Below are 23,041 nucleotides of genomic sequence, written 5' to 3' on the forward strand. Positions count from 1 at the left end.
CCCCCAGCTGGAATGAAGTTGGGCAGTTTCCAATTTACCTGTTTTCCATGGCAGAGGGTGTTTTATCCCCCCTGGTCAGATGCTGAACTGTCAAAGTTGCTTCACTCTAACACAGGAGGACATTTAATTCCTCCCTTAGAGGCTCTCCTGGTGCTCAGCTCAGGTTTCCTCCACAGGTTGCTCTGCAGGGCCAGCAGGGCTCTCCAAACACAGAACTCCATCATTTCCCAAGGAAGAGAAGAACCTCTGGAGACGTGAGGAAGCAGCTGGGCAGGGCACTGATGCTCTCAGGGTGTGCTGGTCCCCTGGGCCATCTCTCCAAGCACCAGCACCCTCCCAGCCTCGGGGCATCCTTGGGTGTTGGCTTTCAGAATCACCACAAAAAGAGCTGATCTGGCCAAGGGGAAAGACTTTTATTATTAATTGATGTCTCTGAGGTATGAGGGAAGAGCTCCATGGCATGAAAGAAGTTGCTGCAGGGTAACCTCCCCAAATCCCTGTATCTCCCTCAGGTTTGGCAGATCTCCCAGTATCTTTCACCAAAATCAAGCTCTTAATCTCAAGACACCTCTCCTCTCCTACGTAAGGCTTCCTCCTGAGCACGATCCACAGGGCCCGTGTTTCAACACCCAGGATTCATTAATATTTCCTGCAGAGTGCTCAGTAAGTAGCAAAAAAAGCAGGAAGTGTCCCAGATGTTGGAAAGAAAAAATGGAATTATTCATTGCTTACTAACATCAAATGCTAATGTGAGAAAAGCATCCTTGAAGAAATCCTTGACTAAAATTCATCAGAGTGATGTGAAATCACTGTTTTAATTATGCATTTTGAATGTATTTATTAGTCCCGGTTCTGATCTGACTTACAGATGTTTAGCAGTGATAAGGGTCTGCTGCAGCCTTCGGAATTACTCATGATTTATAATGACAAAACTTGGATCAGAATTAGGTCCTTGTCACTACTCTATAATATCCTTTCATCAAACTTCACATTCAACAGATGAAAGCGACCGTGGTTTCTGCAATTTCCAACTCTACCACTGAGCCCACGAGTTCTTTTTTTTTGAAATTTCTCCTACAGAAATGATGACTCTCACAGCAAATTTTGTCTGCTTGAGTTATACTTGCCACGAGAAACTTGAGAGCAAAGGAACTGGACTTTCTAGTGCACCAAAATGATGTGTTTGGCCTTGTGCTAGCAATAAACATGGAATTTGAATGAAGGAGTTAATTGCTTTAATTATGCAACTCTACAATCTCATTCTTTCTTATTGCTGTGACTATTTGATACATATCTAATATTGAGAGATTTTCCAAACCTGTCGGAGATCCAGGGATTTGATGAGGCTACCCAAAAGCTCAATACCAGACAACAATTGGATGTGCACAATACCAGATATTTAAAATAAAACACCCTCTGTTCAAGAATGATTCAAAGCCATGTGGGTTTCTTTCCAAAGAATGATGGAATTTTAAACTATTGCTTGTTCTAGAGCTGATCCAGAAAGAGCAAGTCTCCAGGGATGCTTTACTCCCTAAGGCATGAATGCATGATTAAGCTAAATGTATTCCATAAATGCCTTGATGACATTAAACTAAATTTTTTAAAGAACAGATGGAGAAAGTTAATAAATATTTCATTCTATAATATAAAACTCACTTCTATATTCACAACTTCAGGGATCCTCAGCTTCACAGATATCAATAAGTCTGATGGATTTCTTGCTGCATTCTCATTCTTCTGCCCTGGTGTCTCTTATGGGATCATCATTTCTGCATGCTTGGATTGTTTTATGGGATCAGTGAAAGGCAAGTGACTGTAAATCTTGACCTCTTCTGCTCCTGGATTATATACTTTTATTCTTTGTGACCATAAGTGTTCATCTCCACACTGAATAGATAATTAAATGACAAAAATTATTCGAAGGGAATTTATAGTGAGAAATTATCCCTTGAAGAACTGATGGGGAACAGGAATAACCCAAGGAGAACCAGAAAAAAAAACCAAAACAACAGTTTAGAATGGACAAATAAAACACTAAAATTTCTGTGTACCTGGGAATGTCATGAAACATCCATTCACCAGGAAAAACCTGTTTTTACCTGCACATCCCAATTCTATTCAAGCAAAATTTCTATTAAGGGAAAACAGTGTGGATATTACTTAAGAACTGTAGCCCAAGCCTGTTATTCATATGAAAGAACTAATCTTTACATGGGGGAATTACAATTTCTCACTCTGTGTATGCCATGAATCTTGTAAAAGAATAATTAGAACTTGCTCCGAAAGGAAAGAAACGCCAGACTTGAATAATATTTTAGGAAGAGCATTAACAAACATTTTTACACTGCCAACAATCTTCAGCGCTTCCTAGCAGAGATTTACATTCCATTATTAATTAACTGCACTGAGTCAATAGTGTGACATAAAGCTCGGGAGATGTGAGTTGAGCACAAACTCTGACATCCACGAGAACGGCGCATTTTGAGAAGTTTGATTTAAAATTTATGCAAATGAGCTCAGCAAGCAAGGACCCAGCAAACTACTTCAAAGCACCGTGCTCCAGCCCAAAAAACAAGACAAGATCAAATCTTTGTCATTTCTCAAGTGTCTTTACAAACCTCTGCATATTCAGGACCAATTATTTCAGTATCCGGATAGTTTGGAGGAGAATTAGGAGGTGATTGCTCTTCAGAGGGTCACTGGCACGTCAGCCAATCACCTGAGTGACTGCAAGAATTTAAATGTATTTAGGTGTTATATAATTTGTCTTTTTAAATCTGATTCTTCTGAGGTGTCTGTAAAATACAACAAAGTCCCAGCTGAGCTGCCTGACAGGGCCAAAACAAAGCCAATAAATATACCAACGCTATTGTCCCCACTCCCCTTCCTTCAGCTCCCACCATTATTCATTTTTTGGGTTGAGAAACTTCCCCAGACCGTGTCCAGGGAAAATATTCAATTCAGAGTAATGACAAAAATTATTCAAAACAAATTTATAGCGAGAATTTGCCACTTGAAGAAGTGATGAGGCACAGGCACAACCCAAAGTGATATCACAATATCATGATGTTGTCCCCCCTCCTTTTCCCTCAACCAGGATCACCTTTCAGTTTCTGCATTGGGAATCCCCACAAAACTGTATCCAGGGAAAATATTAAATGCAGAATAAAGCATCGCTGTAAAGAAATACAAATTAATTCCCGTTATGTTTCAAGCCACAGAAATTGGTTTATTCCCTTATTGAAGGTTAGGTTGGGTCCAGGCACATTTGTATCTTCAGAATCAGGGATTTTAAGGAAGAAAAAAGTTTCTCATGTTTCCCGACATCCCATTAAAATGGTTTTCTTTTGACGTCAATTAGAGCCAGCTAAGGAAAAAAAATCATCCTTAATTGCTTTTTAGAAATAGACATTATTGCTTGCACCATCGCAGCCAGATTCGATTTCCTTTTACAAGAAACCAGGATGCTGGGAATGCTATAAAACTCCAGCTCTGCTGAATATGGATGTGGAGAGCTCTGCTGACAGAGAGCTGCTTTCCCTTGGGCTGCGGAAAAACCTGGTGCAAACCCCACCAACGTGCTGAAATATCAAAGTGGAAGAAGGCTGGAGCTGGATGTTCAGCTGGGGCTGCTTTGGGATGGGCAGTGGTTGGACACCACTGCTCTGGAGCCAGGCTGGGGGAGCTGGGGGTGCTCACCTGGAGAAGGCTCCAGGGAGAGCTCAGAGCCCCTTCCAGTGCCTGAAGGAGCTCCAGGAGAGCTGGAGGGGGCTGGGAATAAAGGCTGGAGGTTAAGGGGCAATGGATTCCCACTGCCAGAGGGCAGGGATGGATGGGATATTGGGAAGGAATTCCTGGCTGTGAGGGTGCCCAGAGAAGCTGTGGCTGCCCCTGGATCCCTGAAAGTGTCCAAGGCCAGGTTGGACGGGGCTTGGAGCAGCCTGGGCTAAGGGAAGGTGTCCCTGTCCATGGCAGGAACAGGACAGGTTTCAAGGTCCCTTCCAACCCAAACCATCCTGGGACTCTGTGGATGCCCAGTTCTCCATCCCTGCTTCCCCATGACAACGAGTGTAACCTATCCCGACAATTAGAGCTACAAAAAACGATCAAGTCCTCAAAACTTGGGTGTGTTTCTTTACAAGGAGCATCACCAATTTTCTCAAAGCCTTCTCCACATTTGTCTTACTGCAGGGAATCCATAATGTCTCTGCCCACCAGGAAGAAGAGGAGTCCAGAGAGCAGCACCAGGGGCACCCCGGCGGCGGCGAACATGAAGGACCACCCGTAGTAGACGTGCACGGGGACATCATCCAGGCACTCCTCGCTCCTCTCCAGGAGGATGTACTTCTGAAAATCAGCTGCAAACTCCTTCCACATCACAAAGAGAAACACGAGCAGGAGAAACAAACCTCCTGGGAAGAGAGACAAAACTGAGTTATTGTTTGTGCAGGAAACTCAGGAATAAAAGTGAGACAAGATCATCCATGCTCTGCATCAAAGCTTTGTGTTGCAGGATTGCTGCTCCTGGCGTTGCTCTGCGGGTTCCTGTGGAAGCTGAGGCTGCTCGCCATGGGAGAGCCCCACACCACAGGGATCGGTTCCTGCCCTCTGACACCTTGGGCTTTGAGCACCAGCACTTCTGAAGGCTCTGCTTCAGCAGGATGAGGCTGTGGAGAAACCACCAGAGCAGGGCTGATGCTCCCAGCAGGGTCCTGCCTTCCTCTCTCCAAGTTGGGATGTTCCACTTTTTTTCACTTTTAATTTCTCCCATATTAATGAGGAGACACCAGAACTTAGTTCTTCCTGGTTTATATCTACCCTTGCAAGCAGTGTCATAGCCAATCCCCACCAGGAATGCAAAGATGCCGTGATAAATCCTCCTGATTTCAAAATTCTGGCACTGCCACCCCCAGAGCCAGCAGAGCCTGCAGGGCCAACACATTACAGGGTGGCAAAGGCACACAGCCATGAGATATTAATCTTAGATAGGCTACTAAATACCAGAATAATAACAAGAATATTAAGCAGCTTATGCCATGAGGCTGGAAGCAGATGACAAAAATTAGACTGGCCCAAATCTCACTTACTGTGTATCATTAAAAAAATATATTTCTATGGTGCATTTTAAACTCAACATCTATTAAAGCTAAATAGTGATGGTGTGATGACAGGTCTGAAAGCAGTTCAGAAATATCTGATCCTGCTACTTCACAGGTAGAAGCTGCTATTTTTAAATGTTTCTGTATAACATATAGATATACACATACACACATATATGAAAGAAATACATCACAGCTTATATTATTTTTATGGTTGAAGTGAACTGCTCGAAATTAATTTAGTTGACAAGTTACCACACAGTTCTGTGGATGTGTTGTGGCTTCTGCAGGATTTAATTTCTCCCCTTGCCATTTTTAAATCAAAGGTAGTTGTGGTGTATTTAATTATTCTTCCTGGCAGCTTATACACTCCAAAATCCAGCTCCTGTGCTAAGGAAAGGAAAGGGGTAAAGCTTGACATTGATTTATCTGCTTAGGGAGGTTAGTGAATCTTCAGTCAGAGAAAACAGGTCTGTGTTTCACTGTGATTCTGTTTATAATGGTTATAAAAACATCTCAGAGACAAAAATAAGACTCACACGAAGGTAAGAGGCTTCAAAGTCCTCACAAGGAACGAGGTAGAAGTTGCAGTTTCCCACCCTAAGCTGTCACATTTACTAAACTGCCTCCCATGCCCTAAAAAGATGCAATCTTATCAACCAAAAATTGGTGCAGCCATACAAATATTCTTTACATCACCCCACAGTGATATTCCAGCCGTTCTCCCTGATGTGGAGGAGTCCTTGTATTTCCTGGAGAGGCAGGCGAGGAGTTAAACAGCAGCTGCTGGAACATTTGCATGTTCATTGAGGTTTTGATACCACTTGAAATTAAGTGCACAAATAAATATTTTACACTTACTATGATAGTTGTACACTTAAAATACCAATTATTCTACTATAAGAAAGCGATGGCGTGTTCAAATAGTCGCATGTCCTTTACAAAATACAATGTATTGATAAGAAGGCAATTAAGTCTTTATTACTGATGTAATTTAAAATTAAATTAATTAGATAGCAACTGAACCTTGAAAAGTGCTCCTTTAAAGATCAATTTCTATTTCATTAACTTATAATACCTACCGTAAGAGACGCAAATGAAAGCGCTGCCCCGGTGGGACAGAGAACGTGGGCATGGAAAAGTGCTTTGGAATTTCGCTTTAAATAACCAGGAATTCTGTGTTGATTCCTGCCAGGACAGTTTAGACATCTTAAGTCTCATTTTTTTAAGTAATCAGATCAAAACCTTCCAGTTCTTACTGAGGAGGGTGTGGGAAGTCCCAGGTGTGAGTGGAACCACGCCCAACCTCTAGAGGAGGTCAGGAATGGGAATTGGTCCCTCCTCTGGGCTCAGCAGAAGCTCCAGGTCTTGGCATGGAAGGAATTATTATTAAACAGGTACTGGAGGTGATGGCATGGCCATGGCATCTAAATTAAGAATGTTTTCACACTCTGGGAAAATGACAAGAGCATGTAAATCCAGCAGCCTTCTTCCCTGGAATAATTACAGCTGAGTGATGAAGAATCCCTGGGATTTACACCACGTCCTCAGTGGGAAGAGAAAATCAGAAAGGCAGGTGCAGCTCGGGAAGGGAGCTCACCGAAATCTGCTCAGCCAGAAATGCCTGTTTGGAGCAATCACAAGTGTACCTGAGCCTGCCTGAAATCTGTCACATTTACAGCCATCAGCAGCCTCTTCATCATCAGAAAATCAGGATACTTCACTCCCCTGTTACCAAAGTGTTTGGCATTTTTGTTTTAAAACGCTGTTGAATTTGGGATTTTTCATCTGTTGAACATGTTTTACATTACCCCCTCCTTTCTGGGGCTTTTAGTGTTGGACACAGCAGAAAATCATCTTTGTTTCCTGTCAGCTTTGGGTCTAGAGATGCAGATTCCTTCCTGCTTTGGGCAGAAAAATGAAAAACTGAAAAAATGTAGTTTTCTGTCCTAAACATGACGCTGGCATTGGCACCCACACACAAGACACAGGGTGTGTGTTGGGCTTGGGTAAGTAAAGACCTCATCAAACCTCATCCCCATGCTCCTCTCAGCATCCCTGTGCTTTCTCCACTGGAAAATTACCCGAGTGATCCCTTTCCTTGCCTCTTTCTCCCTTTTGCCACTAGGATGGTACTGGGAAAAATTAACTGCGAAACTCCATCTCCAGGCTGATGAGGTCAGTGGCATCTTCTGGGGTGGGGCTAATTGCCAGAAAATTGCAGTGAGGTATTAAATCTGTCTCCTTTGTGAGCTGCAGATCCAGGAGCCTGGAGCTCCATCCCCCTCTCCCAGCGGAGCTGTGTCTTCCATGTGGGCAAATTGAAGTAGAGCTTTTCCTTTCTCTCACTTTATTTCCTTGTGACACCTTTATAGCTGCTAATTGTGGGGACAGGTGAGTGAACTCAATCTTTAACTCTTATTCTGGGGAAGCTACTGAACTTCTGTGTAATCTGCTAATTAGGAGAATAATGAACTTTGACTCGTTCTCCTCTCTCACTCGTTGCCTCTTAGGGATGTTAATAACGATGAAATGGAGGGGTGACCTCCAGCTGCCCTTCCATAACTGTCAGCCTTCACTGCACGTGGGGAGCCTGAGACTGCCAAAATGGAGCTGCTCCATTTGGGAAGCAGAATATCAGCAAAAAATCCAGCACTTTAGCTCACAGGATTGGGAAATCGGGCCTTTTTTCCATGTTGTTGGGTCATGCTGAGGAACAGGTTGGTCCTGCCATGGGCAGGGATGTGACCCATCACCCCAGGTCGCTCCAAGCTCCATCCAACCTGGCCTGGAACACTTCCAGGGATGGGGCATCCACAGCCTCTTTGGGCAACAGTGCCAGTGCTGCACTTCTAAGTTTAGTCTCTAAAATACCCAAAGGAAAAGAAAACTGAGGAGCACAAGGTAGGAAAATTGAAGGACCACAAGCAAAGTTGTCTCAGAGCTTCCAGAAGCTGCAGCACAGGGCTCATCCAGACCTCTTGGTGACACTGTAGTGACAATTAACCAGCCTCTGACTACTGAAACAAAGGGACAATCAGGCACCAGGCAGGATCTGCCACCGCTTGGAAGCGCTGAAGCTCATTCCGAGATGGCAAGTGCTGGGAGGAAAGCAGCACACTGGCTCCTGGCTCACGTATTCCAGGTGCTTTTGGGAGAGCTGGCAGGGAAAACTGCTCAGCTGGGGCTGTGGATGTGCAAAGGCAGCACCAGGAAATGTCAGATGGGCTCCAGCTCTCTCCAGAGTCACCCACTGGAGGAAATCCAGAGAAATGGATCCAATGCTTTGGAAGGGCTCTCTGAAACACCTCCCAGAGTGGGCCATTGGTTACGGGAGCTGGCACAGGCAGATTTGCCCTCTGGAATGTTCAGTAAATAAAAAGTATCTCTGAGGGAAATCCAAAGGGATCCATAACAATCCTCACCCTTCCGGGCTGGATTTCCCCAGCAACAGATGGACACACAACCCTCCTCAAGACTTGTACCAGGCTGGATGTCCATAAACGTCTGGGAATGCATTTCCAGTCTTTTGGTGGAAAAAGTGACGTCGTTTAACAATGAATAACCACAACTTCTCCCAAAAGTAGGGAGCTGGTGAGCAGAACAAAGCTGCTGGTGAAGGGCTCCCTGTGAGGCCGGGACATCCCGTGGTTCTGGTGCTCCATCTCCCACTCCGACTGCCAGACCACATTCCCACTCTGCAGACTGCCAGCTTTTTCACACTTCCTCAAGGAGAGATCCTTTCTGCAAGGGAGGTTAATTAAAACTGACCTGCAGGCCATGATTAGAAGACAAGAGGCGCTTTCTCCTGCATCATCCCTGCACATCCCGCTATCCAAAGGAAAGGGGTGGCTGGGGACTTGAGGCTGTGTTAAATCCATTGTTCCTACTGCTCAGTGCAATTATGCAAAATATTTTTAGAAGGGATAACGACAAAATAACCATGGAGGGATGCAACCCAAATCCATCCAGAAGCCAGGGCCAAGCAGGATCCAGAGGTCTGAGATCAGCATAAGCCCTGCTGAATAAAGGCATCAGTTGAAACACTAAGGAAACTTTGCTGAAAAACACATTGAATCCTTCTGCTATCATTTGAATGGGAAATATAGTAGGAAGTGTCTTCCAGCTGAACTCGTTCCCCCGAATGACTGTTAATAACAATGATTGCTGTTCAGATTGAAGCTGCATTAATACAAACTTCAATTTTAACAGCAGCATCTTTGTCTAATGCCAAGAGGTTTATGTGATGCATAATCAGCTCTTCTAAAAAGTGTCACATTCGAAGCCTCAGCCTTTTAATCAAGGAGTAGTCAAATAAAGTGGAAAAACAATGAGAAAAAAAAAAAAAATGAAGAGAGTTGAGTATTACTCGACATCCTTTTCTGCGATATTTCTGCCCAATGTGCAGGCTGGACACACTCCTCAGGGACATCTGCTGCCTCCTGGGAGCCTGGACTACAGATGGGAAGACAAAGGGCCCTGGTACAGCCCTTGGATTATTATCCATTATGGGATCACAACAGCCCCATGGAAAACGACAGGTTTGGAGCAGTGTGGCTGGGAATGTGTTTGTGGAAAAGGCCCAGGGGGTGCTGGTGACAGCAGCTGGACATGAGCCCAGGGGTGCCCAGGTGGGCAAGAGGCCAATAACACCAGGCTTGGACCAGGAATGGTGTCCAGGGGGATGAGGGCACTGCTGGGGCACCTTGGGGCCCCTCAGGACAAGAGGGATTTTGAGGGGCTGGAACGTGTCCAGGGAAGGGAATGGAGCTGGGAAGGGGCTGGAGAATTCCTGAGGAGCTGGGAAGGGGCTGGAGAATTCCTGAGGGAGCTGGGAAAAGGGCTCAGCCTGGAGAAAAGGAGGCTCAGGACGGACCTCCTGGCTCTGCACAAGTCCCTGCCAGGAGGGGACAGCCAGGGGATCGGGCTCTGCTCCCAGGGAACAGGGACAGGAGGAGAGGGAATGGGGAGGTTCAGGCTGGAAATCAGCAGGAATTTCTTCATTGTCCATCTCTGTCACAGGCTGCCTAGGACAGGGGTAGAATGACCATCCTTGGAGAAATCTAAAAGTTGTATAGATGTGGCAGCTGGGGTCAATGTCAGGACCTTTCTTGTTAAATATTTTCATTAATGTTTTCAGCCCCTCCTAAATTGGGCTCACTTAAAGCATAAACTGAGAGCAAAGACGGTGTCTCATGTGCTTTATGCCAGGCATGAGGCAGCAGGAGCTGGTGAAGGATCTGCAATTAAGCAGTGGTTTTTCAGAGAAAGGCCTGATTTCATTACCAAGTTCTTCACTTGGCGCAGCTCAACTGAGCTCTAGCCTGTGGCTGCTTGAGTCATAAAAGAGCTTTTTTCTGAGTTTGAGTCACTGGTATAAATCAAGTATTTCTACTATTGAAGCCAGTTATTCCTCTCAAATACAGAAAAGGAAAGAGCCCAAGTGATAATTCAGTGGAATCATTGGTAACAGCAGTGGGAAAAATGAATAAATGCCTATTTTTAATTCATTTTCCTGCAGTGCCATCGTTTCATCTTTTCAGGTCTCCTTAAGCCAGCCCTCCCATTTTGGATCATGGGGTTTGCCTTTCATCACTCTGTGGGTTTCCAGCTCTATCAAAGCTAACAGCAGAGGCAGGAGCAGCCCAAATGCAAAGCCTGACTTTGGGGAATTGAGCGGGGCTGACGCTGCCCAGGCTTAACACACCTGCAGGCTTTACTGAAATAAAAGGATTGCACAGAGAAATAGTAAAAACAAAGTGATTTTCAAAAATCTCAGCCTTGCTAGGACTAAGAACTATCTTGCTAAAGCCTGTCTGAGCACAGAATCACAGAATGGCTTGGGTAGGAAGGGGCCAGGGCCAGGGCCACCTTCCACTGGACCAGGTTGGTCAGAGCTCCCAGGGGTTTAATTCCAGTGGGGAAGAGGGAAATCATTTGCTGCTCCCACCAGAGCCCCATCTCCCACGGCAGCACTCCATCCCCCCCTGCCCCCATCCCAAAGCCACCCTGCCCCAGCCATGTCCCCTCACCTGAGAGCAGCAGGAATCCTCCCCCAACTTTGTAGGAGTGGGGGCTGGAGAAGGGGACCCCACACACCAGCAGGAGCCCCCCCACCAGCCCGGCGGCCACGGCCAGCAGGATGAACGCCGTCCAAAAACCTCTGTACACTGCAACAGGAGCAAAGTCAGTGAAAGGAGAGGGAAACAGGCTTCCTTCTACCTCAGAAATCTTTTTCTTCATGATGCCATGTTTAACTCCTGGTTTAGCAGCAGTGAAAACAACAACCTGTGACGCCACTGTGTCAGGCAGAGCTGAGGCTCCGGCTTTGCCAGGGCACCTGGAACAGCCACGGGTTCAGGGGGAATGTCATGCCCTACAGGATGGGACTGGAATGAGGCCAAAGGGCTGGGAAGGTTTGCCAGGGAAGCACACAAAAAAAAGGGGTGGGAGGAAAGGACACTGCTCTTAGCTGTGCCGGGGGAGGTTGGAAAAATTTGGCAAGAAAGGAAAGAATATTGAAAAATATGGAGAGGTGGATTCAGACTACAGCTTTGTTCCACTTTAATTAACACTTCGGGAAGGGGCCAGGGTCCTGGTTTAAAATAAAAACAGTGTTTGCTAGCAGGACTGCAGGGAGAACAGGAGCTCATGAGTTCCCCCATCAATGGCCTTGCTTGAGTCCAGGGGCAGATGAGCAGCTGCCTCTCCATCCAGGGAATTTGGGGGTTTGGCTGTGACTTCATACAAAAACCCCAGGCAGAGCTGAGCAGGCTCGCTCCATCACATCCCACCAGACAGAACAGGATGGGATGCAGCCCACTAATTTAAATCTCCCAGCAGCCAAGTGGGATACTGCCATAAACCTTATCCAAAAGGTCTTCCACCAGAGACCCTCTGATACCCTGCTCCCCATCCCCTGATTTATCCCTTGGACCACCACATCTTGCCCTGCCAGCTGCTTTCCAGAAGCTCCAGTTCCATTTAAGCAGAGCACGAGCAAGTGGGTAGTGCTGAAATGATTCACACTTGAAAGAAAAATGATACAGAGAAGATGCGTTTTCCTCATTTGAAACCATTTTGTCAGGAGAGCCACTTAGGGAGAGATAAGTATCTTGAACTCTCCAAAACCACAGAATTCATTTTCATGTTTAACCTCCCGTCACCCGTTTCTCTCAGGGAGTCTAAGAGGATGCAGATAAGGCAGAATTATCTCTGGAGCAGGTAACAGCTGGAGGACCCCTCTCCTTGGACAGCCTCCTGTTTTGTCAGCGTTTGCAAATGAGGACGGACTGGTTATGAAGAAAAGGGTGTTCGGGACAGGAGTGGCTGCTCCCCCCGAGGGCTTTGCAGAGGATTGGGAGCTCCCCCTGCCCAAAATGTGGAGGCTGAGCTACCCCCACGTCCCCAGAGGTGATGGGGACAGGCAGGGAGAGGGTGGCCCCCCCTCCCCGGCACCCTCACAGAACCATCAAGGTCGGAAAAGACCTCTGAGAAAATCGAGATATTCCCGGGGCTGCCCCGGGGGACACATTTGGGAGGCAGCTGGGGAGGGTTTCCCAGCCGGGCTGACAGGCAGGGACAGACGCCTCCAGCGCCCTTTATTTAGGACGGAAAAAATAGTGTTTATCAGCAGGATCATTCAGAACCTGGACGCTGTGCCCGTCTCTCCCAAGCAGGAACAATCCCAGTGCTTATCCCGCACTTTGTTTTGTCCCGTGTTTGCTGCACATCCTGCACCAGCTCCTCCTCCTCCTCCTCCTCCTCCCTCCACAGGTCCCTCGTATCCATTTGACACCGCTGAGCGTTCCCCGGGGCAGGAATTCTGCACAGCACAGCCAAAGAAACGAGCTGATCTCCCTCACATGCTCCTACTGACAATATTTTTTTTTATATAAATTAATTTCTCGTAGGGAAAAAAAAAAAAAAAAAAAGAAACTAAAAAAAGGTACTACTAAAGGCTAAGGAAAAGGTCAAGATGTTTGTTTGTGCAGAACGTCTGCCCTGCATCCCCGGAGGCAAGGCAGACTGATGCACACTATTTAAAGAAATCAATTCATTTCAAAAAAGATCATTGAATTAATTCTAACTGCTGCCACCAATTTAGCAAATTAAAATTCCTAACAGCAGCTGATTCATTAAAGAACTTGGAAAATATAGAGAAACATAAATAAAAAGGGACTCGGTTGAAAGGGAGCTCTCCAACTGCGTAGTATTCAGTGCTTTAAAAATAAGGCACTCACTTGTGTGGATTTTCTAACAATTTGGTGTTTAACCGATTTTCCAGTGCTTGTTTATTTTGTCTTGCAACAAATGGACACCTGAGCTATCCAGGGAAACCAGACTCTGGGACCAAGTCAGCACCTGGGCTGGGTTTGGGTTAGGGCTCCAGCTCTTCCCAATGAGTGAGGAGATGGGAGAGAATGGATTTATCCTCCTGCCTTGCTCACAGGAGTCAGTGCTGAACACCCGTGGGAGGGAGCACAGCCCATCCCAGCTGGAGGAGAGAAAAGACAGGAGAACCTCTGTGCTTGGGGCAGCCAACCAAGCAGGACTGGCTGGTGAAGGAGCTCTCCAAAGGTCTCAGCCGTGCTTGGCTGTGTGAATTTACAGCAGGAGGAGCACAGCACTGCCACACATCCCAAATCTCTGCCTGATCCCGTGGAAAAGGAGCTGCTGGGGGAGAAGGAGAGGAACTCACCTGCAGTTGTGTCATAGGAGGGGTGGGGGAAAGGTCCCACAGCAATGGGCATGGGGAAGAGGTAGCCGTGCATGCAGAACTTGGGGTGTGCTTGGCTGGCTGGAAGAGATGAAGGGAAAGAAGAATTAAATCCCTGTTTGCTTTTATTTCCTGCAGAATCAGTTACAGTACTGAGACAGTGATGTGCTGCTGTGCAAAACCTGCAAAACCCTCAGTGAAATCAGAAGGCTGGAGAGGTAAAAAAGATAACAAATATTGGCTAGAGAGGAAAAAAAAAGGAATGAGAATTATGAAAGAGGGGAGATATCAGAGGCTCTGAGACTGCTTCTTGCACATCTTCTCATCTTCATAACCTGAGTCTGAGGTGGACAAAAATCATGAAAGATGGAACAACTGAAGTCAGTGTCAATATTCTCATTGCTGTTTTCCTCCAGAAAATGTGCCTGACCACCTGGAAGGGTCAAAATATTTGGGTACCAGAACAAGATACTTCCAAGACCTCCAGCTGGTGAGAAGGAAAAGCACAATTAGAATAGAAATGCCCCATCAATATTAATACCACTGAGGCTTATCATGATTAACAGTAATAGAATGAATGTTAAATGAATTAATTAATGGTTGGCCACTTATTTAAATATGTTCCCCAGCTCAAAGGAGCACTTTATAATAGGTGGACATTAGTTCATGCTAAATTGACTATGGAATACCTATTGAATTAATTATTACATCCACAAGAGCAGCAAATTAATTTGCCATGATCAATCCTATTATAATAAATACCTAAAGAAGTAGAAAAAAAAAATTTGCCAGTTATCAGAGTGACTCATTTTACTTCAGGTAAAATTATATTATGTATTTCCATATAATGTAATTCAGTAGCAAACTCCCTGTCTCGAGCCTGTCCTTTTTTATCACAAATTTCCCGTGTGAAAAACCTCCCATTGTTCAGTTGAACGGTGGCGGGAAGTATTCCTGCAAGGTTTTACAGGAAACAGGTCAGGGGCTGGGGGACAGCGAAGTCATTTGAAATTTTAATCACTGCAGAGTAAATTTAGTGTAGGAACCTGCATTATTTGCAGGGAAGTGCCCTCTGAGGTGATTGTGCTGCTCCACAACCACAGGAACATCTTCCATCGAGGCCTCGGCGGGCACTGGGCCAAGGTTCTTGTGGTGTTTAAAGCCTTTGCAGAAATTATTTAAATATTATTTAATATTTAACTTATTTTTAACTGGGGGTGTTTTATCCCAAATCCTACTGTAGAGCTGGGTCCCCAGGAGGAGGGGCCTTTCCTATTCCTTTCCTATCCCTGGTGGGAGCAGCTGGGTGACTGGGCCAACCCTTCACTGCACAAGGGCCACCAGGTTGGCACCATCCAGTGTCACAGAACAGGTTTCACCCTTTCCTTCAATTTGTTTTTTAAAGAATGAATGCGTTTTTCAAAAAAAATAAAGGATTTTGCATCCCTCTCTGTTTATTCTCAAGTGTAATTCCAGTGATCTTGAAAAGTAAAAAAGGCGAGATCTTAAAATAAAACGGCTTTTTGTGGTGCACCGCTGGTCCTGAGCTCCCAGGGACACCATGAACACGCAGTTCCAACCTTCCCAGTGCTGAAATCAGTGGGAGCTGGGAATTCTGAGCACCTGGAAGGCAGAAAACAGGGACAGAAGAGTGATTCAAGGAAGGGCATGGGCTCACATTTACAGAACTTTGCCAAACACGAATATCAAGAGGTATTGGGAGGGAAGGGGGAGGAAGGAAGAGTTCTCCTTGCTGGTGGAAGCCACCACTTCACATAACTTTGTAGGTGATAAATTAAATGGCCTCAAGAGGTTGCAACAGTTCTGTGCACAGCCCTCTGAGAGCAAAATCCAAGCCAAAAAATGAGCACAGAAAGGGGACAAAATGAGTGAGCCAGATTTGCTTTTGACAGAAGATGAGAATGACAAAAATTAAATTAAAACCATCTCCACATCCCTGGGAGCACTTCCTGTGTTTGTTTCCCATTAACCTGTGAGGGAATGCTGTGGATACGGAGTGGTGGCGTTGTACTCACTGTACCAGAAGGTCCAGATGGTCTCGGGGTGGCCCTCGCCAAAGAACCAGCACCGCCAGAAGAAACCCTCGTGGTGGAAAGTGAGGATCTCCTTCCCAGCCTCTGTTGGAGTCTCAGCCTGGGGAGCAATGAAAGCCGAGGTTGAAACAAGGAAGATCATGGTACAAAGAGTGTCTGCTTTGCTTAGACAGACATTGATTTCATTTTTTATGGGGTTTTCATTTGTTTTTTGAGTCCACTTTGGAGGGATTGGGGAACACGGAGGAGCTGCTGTCCTTGACTTTCTGCTGTGTCACAGCTACGAAATGTTCTGTTAACAAATTGTCCTGAGAACCTGCACAAACCATTTGCTGCCTTTTCTCCTGTCCTTCAACCCCTGCTGACCAGAGCTGGATGGGAATTTCAGGGAGCTGGGCCTTCTGGGTGTGCCCTACTCCTCAAACACCTTCCTCCAACCCCCAAACCAGACCTGTGAGCACAAGGTTTTGGTCTTTCCAGAAGGGAGGATATTGCAAACTTTAGTCATGGAAGATTTACCAAAGGATTTATTAAAATTATCTCAAAACCAGTTTTATCTTCCTCACACAGTTTGACAAAGGAGACTGTGACAAAATTATGTTTTATGATGGATGAGGAATGTCCATAAAAGAATCTGCCCTGTGAACCACAAAGGAGAAGAGACACAACAGGGAGGTGCTAGAGGTACTTATCCTGTCACAGATTAAAAAGTTTGGGTTGGAAAGGACCTCAAAGCCCATCCAGTGCCACCCCTGCCATGGGCAGAGACACCTTCCCCTATTCCAGGCTGCTCCAAGCCCCATCCAACCTGTCCTTGGGCACTTCCAGGGATCCAGGGGCAGCCACAGCTTCTCTGGACACCCTGGGCCAGGGCCTTGCAGGGAAGAATTTCTCCCCAATATCCCTCTGGCAGTGGGAAGCCATCCCCCCCTTGTCCTGTCACTCCATCCCTTGTCCCCAGTCCCTCTCCAGCTCTCCTGGAGCCCCTTCAGGCACTGGAAGGGGCTCTAAGGTTTCCCCAGGGATCTGCTTCCCTCACCTCAATGCATTTATGCATCACATTATAGCAGCTTCCAGAGCTCTGCCCAGATTCTCCTTTGACTTTCAGGATAAAATCCTGACTATGACAAGGGGAACATTCAGCCCTGAAACTTCCTCAGCTGGTGGCACTGACTTGGTGCATCCACAGCACATTTCACTGAGTTTTCCAGATACTCAGCCCATCCTTATCTGTAAGGGACAGTATTTGACAGTTTAAGAAAGGGCAGAGAAGGTAAAAACCGAGCCTGTTATCCACAACCAGTAACAGAAATAGAAATAATAGAAACAGTGTCTGAAATAGAAATAAAATAGCTCAGAGGGAAGAGTAAGAGCGGTTCCTATTTCTGCCTGGTGCTTTTGAAGTCACTGCCTCAGCATCAGGCTCCCCAACACTTGGCCAAGAGCGTCTCTGAAATGTTTGAGATGCTTATTCGTGTTGTGCAGTGCATCATCTTTGCTCTCTCCACTTTCAAAAACAACCAAAATGCAAAACAATTAACACTGTCACTTCCCAAGTGCACGAAAAACAAGTGGCACTTCTCTGTCTCTGCCATCCCCAGGCTTTACTGAGCTGTGTGAAACTAAAGACCTTGTCTTCTGTTTCACTTCTCCAGGCATTTTTTTCCATCATAATTTTTTGGGTTTTTTTTAAGTTGGGAAAGTCATTTGGAACCATGACTCAAGCAAACAGTGCCCTACATTTGATTATGGGATTCTGAAATGAAAGAAAAATATTTCTTGCTGGCATCATGATGCTTACCCAGGGTGACTCACCGCACCAGGAAAAAAATCAAACCTAATTGGATTGAACTTTGAAGTACGAAAAAGTCTGCACACAACAAGGATCTTCCTGTCATTTTGTAATGGAAACCACACATTGATTGGCACAAAAACATTTCGGGGGAGTGGGTGGCTCGAGGAACTGATCTGGTTGTTATTTCATTGAAGAGTTAGACAACAGCAAGTGCAGCGAAAATCCAGCTTGGGGGATCCAAAAACGAGCGACACCAGCCCTTAGCACTAAAATATCAAGCTGTCCCTTGAAAATTACATTTCCTGCTAACTAAAATCCTATATAAATCTTACTCTGAGGATATCCAGGCCACTGGTGGGATGGGCAGGAACCCGTCTGCTCTGTGTCTGATGTTCACTTTTGTTTGGTGTCTGTGCTGCAGCTGTATCACTTCAGATGGAAGTGATTGCCAAGCCCCACAATTTTAAACATGAACTAGTTTTAAATGAAGAAACTTACAGAGAGAGAAATCTTTTAATGGCAAATATCAGGACATATCTTTTGTCTTTAGAGGGAAATGCTGTCAACAACTAAAGCTCTTACATTTTTGCCTTTCATTCTCTAATGTTCATATCTGCCAGATTACAGAGGTGCCGTCTTCATGTTTCCTAGACACAATTTACTCCAGTCAAAATGCTCAATATTATGGAAAAGCAGGGTTAGATTTTAAAGAATTTAAAGTTTTGCCTCAGGCTGGTCACTTTCACTGAGCATAAATATTATCACAGATTTCAAATTTTTAGATCTGAAATTATTTAGGTAAGTTCTTTCAAAGCACAAGATTGCAGAGCTCACCCCCCTGGTGCTCAGAGTGCTGTTCCCATGGTCGAAGACCCCACAGGTGTCCGTGGCCAGAAGCCAATAATCCGTCCCAAAGGCGATGAGGAAGAGCAGCACCCCGATGCCTCCGAGGATCCCGGCTGCCAGGGCGGCTGCTCCGGCCTTCATGGGGCAGCAGGGGGGAAACCAGCACAACTGGAAATCAGAAAAGGAGGAAAACCCCCGAGTTTCCCGGGTCTCTGGGAGAGCAGGGCCAGAGAAATGCTATTTTTGGATGTGGATAATAATCTCCTGGCTGGTGTGAGTTTCAGTGGGTGGTGGGGCAGGACTAATAAAAGCAGATGACCTGGCGTAAGCAAGCAGCTGTGGCATTAAGGATCATGACAAACAGCTACTGAGGCAGAGCAGGAGCCATCCAAGGGGACACACGGCTGCTGCTCCGGGAGGAGCCGAGCCCAGAGCCCTCAGGACACGGCTCTGAGTCACGAGTGCAGAATTCCTGGGACACCAGGGAGTTATTCCCATCCCTCCCTGCACACACGAGCAGAGCTGGACCCAGAGGTCTTCCCCACACTGTGGAGCCCGTGGTGTCCTCAGCCACTGTGGTGACACCTCTCACCATGTCCCCACAAATGGCACCTTTGGAATTTGTGTCTCCTTCTTCATCTGAGAAAAACTCTGATGTGGCTTTCACAGAAAGCAACCCCAGGGATGCAAGAAAAACATTAAAACACGGGGAGATCTTAAATATCCCGGTCCTCTTGGAAGGGCTGCAATCAACACCTTTGCACCAGGCAGGTCCACACGGTGCTGGACAAGGAGCATCCAAGCAGGTGCACACATGGACACACTGGGGATGTCCTACAGTTGTAAATGATGTTCTCCCCCCTCCCAGAGAAAAGTGGATTATATGGATCCATACCTCTCCCACCCACCCAGCCTGCTGTGGGAGAAGTGTCTCCTGGGAGCAAGGACATTCCTGCATGGAATTTCACTGCCATTTGCTTCCTAATGTTTTTGGCTTCTGCTGGAGCATCTGCTGTAGATCACTGCCAGGAAAGGGATGCCAGACTAGGAAAATTATAATTTCTGTAGGGCAATAACTATATTCCTGTGACACGCCAGGAGGCTGGGAGAAGAAATTTAAATCACAGTTAAAAATTGCATTCCGATTTTCTAACCTTAGCTTTAGTCATGACCTGCTCTAAACAGGGGGGAGGTTGATGATGTTGACTTCTCTATCCTATAGGAATTTGTGTTGCCAAATTGATTCCCGAATCAATTTAATATTTGAAGTTACCTGTGAACATATGGGTATCTCAAAGCAACTGCACACTGGTTGGGGAACCTGGAGAAGGTTGGGAAAATTTTTGACTGTACTTTTTATTGAGGCATATAGAGCGCTGAATGTTCTCAATCTTCTGTTGTGCTTCTACAAGCACAACGGAATTTAAATTATAATCATTTATTTTATCTTCTGCATTGTCTTTCTTAAATATTGCAAGGGAAGCTGTTAAGTAACACGTTAGGCCTCTCTTTCCCTCACTGTCCCAGGGGCTGAGTTGCTCCTGGTTTAACCTGACTCTGAGCATGTGAGGGATTCCACAGGATCCAGGATTCAGAGCAAGCCCTTCACTGACAGGGAGAAAGGAGAGCTGGGGCAAGGTTCAGATTTACCATCATGCAGGGTGAAAACCCAGCCACAAAGCTGGGATTCTGCAGGAATAAACACACCCTGTCCATCCCATTGTCCTGCCATTCCACTGGAAACACTCCCAGACACTGAGGTTCTTGTGATCAACCCTCCCTAAACCTCCACTCATCCCATCCCTACACAAATTACCTTTTCCCATCTCATCCCAGCATATTCACTCTTTTTCCATAGTTTTGAACAGCAATATCACACCCATCTCCCAGCCACTGGGGCTTCACTGCTGCTCCTTGTAGTGAATGCAAAATGGCTGATTAAATACAAAGTACAGCTTATCTATCACCTAAATAAGCAATTAGTGCAATTCCAATCAGACATTTAACTACCACACAATCCTGGCTAGACCTGTCTGAAGTGACAATGACAACTGGTTGCCATCTCTTCTTGTGATCTCCTCCTCAAAGCTGGACATGACTGACAGGAGCTTTGGCAATGCTCAGAGGAGCTGGGTGAAAACAAGGATTTGCACACCAGGAGAGAGGATTTTTTTTGTAGCTCACACTGCAATTACATAAAATTAAAATGCAAAGTGGGCACTTGTGTATTTTTGTTTTTAAAAAGGGATTAATGCACACTTCCACATCTCTGGGTGTGTTTTGAGCCAGCTGTATTTGGCACTGCTGTTTTTGTGCTACTGCACATCCCGAGTTAGTGCTGTTTGCCATTTGGAAGTGTCCTCAGGAATTCTGGGTCCCACTGGCAGAAAAACCCTGCGTGGCTGAGGCAGAACATTGCTGGTGCCCAGCCTTGGCTCTTCACAGGATGCCTTCTGCCCAGTCAAATATCCTCCAAATTCTGAGGCTGTGGAACAGGAATTGAGCTCCCAAGGTTGGGATGTCTCTCCATGCACTGAAATCCCACCCCTGACAGGTGTTTCTTTTCAAAGACAGGTTGGACAGGGGTTGGAACAGCCTGGTCCAGTGGAAGGTGTCCTTGCCCACAGGAGGGTTTGGAACTGGATCATCTTTAAGGTCCCTTCCAAACCATCCTGTGATTCCAGCATGATTCTATGATTCCTTGTCACAGCCCCAAGCATGTCCTCATCACCTTCAGGATCCAAAAAATCCCTGGCCAATGAGACCGTGTGGTCTCTCCCATAGTGTGTAGGAAGTGATGATGATGGTGTTTGTCCTTTGGAGCCCCTGTTGGGGTCTCTGGATCCACACCAAAGCTGGGGGAGTGAATCAACCATCCAGCACCACATTCCATGCAAAGGCAGACACAAATAGCATTTAACTCCCAAGGAAAACAGCCCTTCCTTTCTTCCCTTGCCTCTCCTGGCACCAGCAGGGACCTGCCTTCAGCATCCTCTTATCCACAGAGGTCAAATGATAGTGCCACCCTGGGAAGCTCCAGGACTTCAGAGGATGGAAAGGAAACTTCTATCCTGAGCATTTTATTAATTCCTAATTGACCCTGAGGAGGTTTTTTTGTTTGTTTTCCCTTAAGCTTTTGAACCAAAAATTGTGACTCTCCAAAACATACATATTCTAGCAAGGAGCTGGGACAAGTCAGCTCAGATTTTTCACAGAAGTGGGTGTTTTACCTTTGAATTGATCAAAGACTCCATCAGCACAGTCTGTGTTGTTATTTCCTGGAGTTTGATCCATGCTCACAGAAAAATTTACATTTTATGTAGATAGATCAACATATTTTCACTCTCTCATGTGGAAAGCAGAGAATTTCTTGGAATTTTATAAAGAGATGAGTTTCCAGGGCAGCCTTTGGAGATTACACTGAGTCCCTTTGGAGATCTGCAGACCTTTCTTCATCGGAGCTTGGCCTGATGATCCTGGGGGGTGAAATCTTGGAATGGATTGGAATTGGGTGGAGTCCCCATCCCAGGAGGGATTTAAAAGCCCCGTGAATGTGGCACTTGGGAACACGGGCCAGTGGTGGCCTTGGCAGTGCTGGAGGAATGGTTGGGCTCCATGGTTTTAAAGGGCTTTTCCAAAGCCCTTTTAAATGATCCATGGTTCTATGATCTGCACTGCTCCAAAAGACGTCCCTTGTGGTGTTTCCTTAGGTAGGTGAGTGAATCTGTCTCGAGGCTCTTCTTTTACTCTTTTTTTCCCCAAACCTCAGAACAGACATTACAGCAAAGCCAACCAGACCACGACAAGAGCCCCCAAGCACTGCCAACTTTACCTTGGAAAATCCACCAGCATCCCCAATGGTAGATCACAAAGAGCAACCCCCCCAGTCTGAGCTGTGCTGGAAGGGAGAGCAATAGATACCCATGTTGACATTTGCCCCTTTAATTCTGAATTAAAATTATAATCTCCAGTTCATCTCCATCACATGCTCCCTTTTCATCTCCCCCGTCTCCACGTCTCTTGGAAGAAGCACATAAGCCTGGTTGTTGAAAGATCCTTCATGGTTCTTCTGAGGCTGAATCCCCTCCAGGACTTGATGTCAGGAGAGAAAAGAGCTCAAATTTGCCTCACCTGCTTCTCAAGCGCTGCCAGCCCTTTCCAGGATTAAGTCATTATAATCTCCTTAAGCAGTCATGAAATAAAATAAACACAAGCGTGGTTTTCTGCTCAAAATAAAAATACTTAAGTTCACATGAGAAAATGCTTTTGGAGTTCTGAGTACAGGGGAGATTTTGCCTGATTTTCAAATGCAGCTGATGGATGTCTTTGCAAAGAGTTTTCTGATGTGGTTTTTGGGTTCTCTCTTTGCTCTCAAGCTACTCCCCCTTATTAACAACTTTTGCCCATTTTAACCTGAACTTTCCACTGACTCCTGTAAACTTCCAGGGGAAGCACAGAGCAAAAACTCTCTGAACTCCTAAAGGAATCAAACTGAAGCAATTTATTTCCACAGAACCATGCAATA

The 23,041-nt window shown here is 45.8% G+C and overlaps 1 protein-coding gene across 1 annotated transcript; it reads right to left on the bottom strand.

Moving 5' to 3' along the window:
• Positions 1–2,981: 2,981 nt before the first annotated feature.
• On the bottom strand, positions 2,982–18,756 carry LOC107204082 (transmembrane protein 182-like). Its single transcript, XM_015626887.1, has 5 exons — positions 18,505–18,756; positions 15,858–15,975; positions 13,804–13,902; positions 11,135–11,272; positions 2,982–4,415 (listed from the first exon to the last, which is right to left on the bottom strand). The coding sequence occupies exons 1-5, from the start codon at positions 18,655–18,657 to the stop codon at positions 4,186–4,188; spliced, it is 738 nt and encodes a 245-aa protein (XP_015482373.1). The 5' UTR covers positions 18,658–18,756; the 3' UTR covers positions 2,982–4,185.
• Positions 18,757–23,041: the final 4,285 nt, after the last annotated feature.

Source organism: Parus major, chromosome 4A (assembly GCF_001522545.3).
Source record: "Parus major isolate Abel chromosome 4A, Parus_major1.1, whole genome shotgun sequence".
In the NCBI taxonomy this organism is placed as follows: Eukaryota; Metazoa; Chordata; class Aves; order Passeriformes; family Paridae; genus Parus; species Parus major.